This window comes from Poromitra crassiceps (genome assembly GCF_964638095.1).
Source record: "Poromitra crassiceps genome assembly, chromosome: 4".
Taxonomy (NCBI): domain Eukaryota; kingdom Metazoa; phylum Chordata; class Actinopteri; order Beryciformes; family Melamphaidae; genus Poromitra; species Poromitra crassiceps.
Genome location: NC_139626.1, coordinates 40356667 through 40361383, shown reverse-complemented (window position 1 = coordinate 40361383; position 4717 = coordinate 40356667). Strand labels below are relative to the sequence as shown.

The window sequence follows — 4717 nt, the reverse complement described above, 5'->3', positions numbered from 1 at the left end:
ATAACCATTGTTACTTTTTCAATAATCCAATAATTTAACAATCTTGTAGAATGCTTCTTTCATTCAATCTGTGATCGTCATAACACAGACGTTGTGTCAATATGTGTGTGAAACAGCATTAGTGTGTATAAATATCATTCAGACTTGGCTTTGACTTCGTCGTCTCGTAGAAGGTCGCACTCTGCCGGTATCCATCAGTAACACATCCAATATTACATTTGAGTCACCCATGGCGTCTTTGTGAGAGCTGGCTATGTCCCTGTCACTGTCACTGGGTCTCAGGGTTGACGCGATCCTGGAAGATGTACAGGTTGTTGGTGGCCGCTATGGCGATGATGTTCTCGGCCGGGTGCCAGGCCATGTGTAGGATTTTCTTGGTGAAGTCCAGGCTATCTACGCCCACGTCGCCGCGGCGACGCTTGCCGCCGGTGTAGACGCGCCGCGTCCGCAGCACGGCCCGCGGCTTGCTGCTCTCCCGCCACGCCTCCAGGGTCACGCCCCGCCCCGTCTCCCTGTCAAACATCCGGAAGAAGCTGTTGTACGCCCCCGTCATGATCACGCTGAGGGGAGGAGAGGAGAGGAGGGGAGAGGAGAAGAGAGGAGAGGAGAGGAGAGGAGAAGAGAGGAGAGGAGAGGAGAGGAGAGGAGAGGAGAGGAGAGGAGAGGAGAGGAGAGGAGAGGAGAGGAGAGGAGGGGAGAGGAGGGGAGAGGAGAGGAGAGAAGAGAGGAGAGGAGAGGAGAGGAGAGGAGAGGAGAGGAGAGGAGTGGAGAGGAGAGGAGAGGAGAGGAGAGGAGAGGAGAGGAGAAGAGAGGAGAGGAGAGGAGAGGAGAGGAGAGGAGAGGAGAGGAGAGGAGAAGAGAGGAGAGGAGAGGAGAGGAGAGGAGAGGAGAGGAGGGGAGAGGAGAGGAGGGGAGAGGAGAGGAGAGAAGAGAGGAGAGGAGAGGAGAGGAGAGGAGAGGAGAGGAGAGGAGTGGAGAGGAGAGGAGAGGAGAGAGAGACAGACAGGAGAGGAGAGAGAGACAGACAGGAGAGGAGAGAGAGACAGACAGGAGAGGAGAGGAGAGGAGAGGAGAGAAGAAGAGAAGAGAGGAGAGGAGAGGAGAGGAGAGGAGAGGAGAGGAGAGGAGAGGAGAGAGAGACAGACAGGAGAGGAGAGGAGAGGAGAGGAGAGGAGAAGAGAGGAGAGGAGAGGAGAGGAGAAGAGAGGAGAGGAGAGGAGAGGGGAGGAGAGAGAGACAGACAGGAGAGGAGAGGAGAGGAGAGGAGAGGAGAGGAGAGGAGAGGAGAGGAGAGGAGAGGAGAGGAGAGGAGAGGAGAGGAGAGGAGAGAGGAGAAGAGAGGAGAGGAGAGGAGAGAGAGACAGACAGGAGAGGAGAGGAGAGGAGAGGAGAGGAGAGGAGAGGAGAGGAGAGGAGAGGAGAGGAGAGAGGAGAAGAGAGGAGAGGAGAGGAGAGGAGAGGAGAGAGAGACAGACAGGAGAGGAGAGGAGAGGAGGGGAGGGGAGAGGAGAGGAGAGGAGAGAAGAGAGGAGAAGAGAGGAGAGGAGAGGAGAGGAGAGGAGAGGAGAGAGAGACAGACAGGAGAGGAGAGGAGAGGAGAGGAGGGGAGAGGAGAGGAGAGAAGAGAAGAGAGGAGAAGAGAGGAGAGGAGAGGAGAGAGAGACAGACAGGAGAGGAGAGGAGAGGAGAGGAGAGGAGAGGAGAGGAGAGGAGAGAGAGACAGACAGGAGAGGAGAGGAGAGGAGAGGAGAGGAGAGGAGAGGAGAGGAGAGGAGAGGAGGGGAGAGGAGAGGAGAGGAGAGGGTTGAGGAGAGGAGAGAGAGACAGACAGGAGAGGAGAGGAGAGGAGAGGAGAGGAGAGGAGAGGAGAGGAGAGGAGAGGAGGGGAGAGGAGAGGAGAGGAGAGGAGAAGAGAGGAGAGGAGAGGAGAGGAGAAGAGAGGAGAGGAGAGGAGAGGAGAGGAGAGGAGAGGAGAGGAGAGGAGAGGAGAGGAGAGGAGAGGAGAGGAGAGGAGAGGAGAGGAGAGGAGAGGAGATGAGATGAGAAGAGAAGAGAAGAGAGGAGAAGAGGAGAAGAGAGGAGAGGTACATGGTGTCAGGTGTAGAGGAGGAACAGGGACAGAGGATGAGGGCGAGGAGAAGAAAAGGAGGAAAAAAATTGAAGGCGAGGCCTGGGGATTGATTTGACATCTGCAGAGCTTGTCTCTGGGATTGATTTAAATGTCGGATAAAGGTGGAGGCAGGAGATTGAGGGACACACTGAGAGAGCAAACTCACAGACACACACACACACACACACACACACACACACACACACACACACACACACACACACAAAGACACGTTCTCCCCACACTCTCTCTCTTCTACAGGCACTTACCTATCTGAGCTGTTCCAAACACACTCAAACTTGTCGAAGATGCAGTCATTCTCATAGAGGGAGCACAGCTTACTCCTCAGGTACTCGTGGACCTGGCGATGAGGACAGACAGACAATCGTACTTTCTGAGATTGATTAACTGTCACTAAGCACTGTAGCCTACTGTACACTATGTCCTGGTGGTTCACACGCTTAACTACACACATTCTGACTCGCGCTGTCATAGATAGTAGGCCAATATCTGTCTACAACTTGATAGGCCTAGATACGATTTGATAGGCCTACAGGCAACCAATAGGCCAAAGTATGACTTGAAAGGCCAACCCGCACAGGAAGTCGCTGTGCCAACTGACCTGGTAAGTCTCCACGGGGCCCTTGTCCATGTTGAGGTCCCACACCTTGGCGGTGAGGTAGTCTCTGGTCAGCAGGTAGCGTCCGCTGTGGCTGAACTTGACGTCCGACACCGAGGAGATGATCTCTGAGAAGAAGGAGCGGCTCCCTGGGTCCTCAGGTTCCTCAAACACTGGACAAAGAGAGAGGACTTCAGTGCATTTCAGTGATGAATAGAATGAAGCTGCTGAAACACCAATGTACATTATTGACCATCATGGTAGCACTTTACAATAAGGGGTCACTAAATTAAGGGTTAGTTAATGCTCAGGTTAACTATTAATCTATGCATTATTTAATACTGAGGGGGAGGGTTGGTTAATGGCTAGGGTTAGAGTTAATAAACATTAACTAAGGGTTAATGATTATTAAAGGAACACTCCGCCCGTTTTCAACCAGCTTTGTATCATTAGAACATCAGTAGTATATCAGAAAACTGTAAACTGTTTTGAAGTCTGTCATTTAATTTGACAGTTATTGAGTGTTAAAGTGTGGACCAGTGACATCACTGGTCCACACTAACTCAAATTAATAACTCATTAACTCAAATCAACTCTCAATAATTGTCAAACTAGATGAATGATGAATAGATTGACAGTTATTGAGAGTTGATTTGAGTTAATGAGTTATTAATTTGAGTTAGCTTTAACACTCAATAACTGTCAAATTAAATGACAGACTTCAAAACCGTTTACAGTTTTCTGATATACTACTGATGTTCTAATGATACAAAGCTGGTTGAAAATGGGCGGAGTGTTCCTTTAAGCATTCACTAATGCTTATTAATGCTTATTAAGCATGAACTCAGATTTATTTAGAGATCCTTATTGCAAAGTGTTACCAAACATTATTAACAAGATATAAACAGAAATAGGTGGATTAGACAGGCATGGAATATGCTCAGATCAAAATGAGATTGAGATATTATCATTATTAGTGTCATGTAATTGTCAATGCAACAATCTAACAGATGTCATATAGATAACGACGTCCCCCAACACGCTCACGTTTGGTGTGTCTGTCACAGAGCGCGGAGGCTCTCATGTCACAGAGGCGCAGCGTGCCCTTGCTGCTGCTGTACACAAACAGGTGGCAGTGCTGAGGGTGGAACTCTGCCGCCGTGATCACCTCCGTCAGATCCTCCATGTTGGCCGGCTTGATGTCCACAATGTCTGAGAGGCAGGAGAGTCAGGGACCACAACACCACAGAGAAGCTTCCCCCACCCGTTACTACTGCTGCAGGGTTTCTCTCGTCTCGGGAGGAAGGACACCCATCGCACATGCCAGACGGAGGTGGCTGATGTGTTTCACTTTGAAACCTTTCATTTCTCCGCTGCACATGCTCTCCATGTTCACACCTCAATTCTAAGTCACACACACACACACACACACACACACACACACACACACACACACACACACACACACACACACACACACACACACATACAGCTCCTCTCTGTGTTTCTATTTGTGGTAGTCCTGTGTGGTTCGGCAGAGAGTGTACTGCTGAGAGTGAATTATTTAAGCTCTTCTTCCATAGATGTTTCTCTGATTTTCTAGGTCAGCTCCCATTTAAACAGGAAAGCACCCAGCGCACTCCCTCAGACACATCTCCACACAGCGCACTCCCTCAGACACGTCTCCATTTAAAAAGGAAAGCACCCAGCGCACTCCCTCAGACACGTCTCCACCCAGCGCACTCCCTCAGACACATCGCCATTTAAACAGGAAACCACCCAGCGCACTCCCTCAGACACGTCTCCACACAGCGCACTCCCTCAGACACGTCTCCACCCAGCGCACTCCCTCAGACACGTCTCCATTTAAACAGGAAAGCACCCAGCGCACTCGCTCAGACACGTCTCCACACAACGCACTCCCTCAGACACGTCTCCACCCAGCGCACTCCCTCAGACACGTCTCCACCCAGCGCACTCCCTCAGAC

At 50.8% G+C, this 4717-nt stretch overlaps 1 protein-coding gene across 2 annotated transcripts in view; it reads right to left on the bottom strand.

Moving 5' to 3' along the window:
• Positions 1-268: 268 nt before the first annotated feature.
• The window catches only part of ppp2r2ca (protein phosphatase 2, regulatory subunit B, gamma a), a gene marked incomplete at both ends in the record, with an annotated part of 8601 nt that continues 4152 nt past the window's right edge, over positions 269-4717 (bottom strand). For both annotated transcript variants that reach the window (XM_083635666.1, XM_083635667.1), the window contains 4 exons: positions 269-560; positions 2380-2471; positions 2733-2902; positions 3777-3941. In XM_083635666.1, coding sequence (XP_083491792.1) covers positions 269-560; positions 2380-2471; positions 2733-2902; positions 3777-3941 — 719 coding nt within the window. The remainder of the gene's footprint in view (positions 561-2379; positions 2472-2732; positions 2903-3776; positions 3942-4717) is intronic.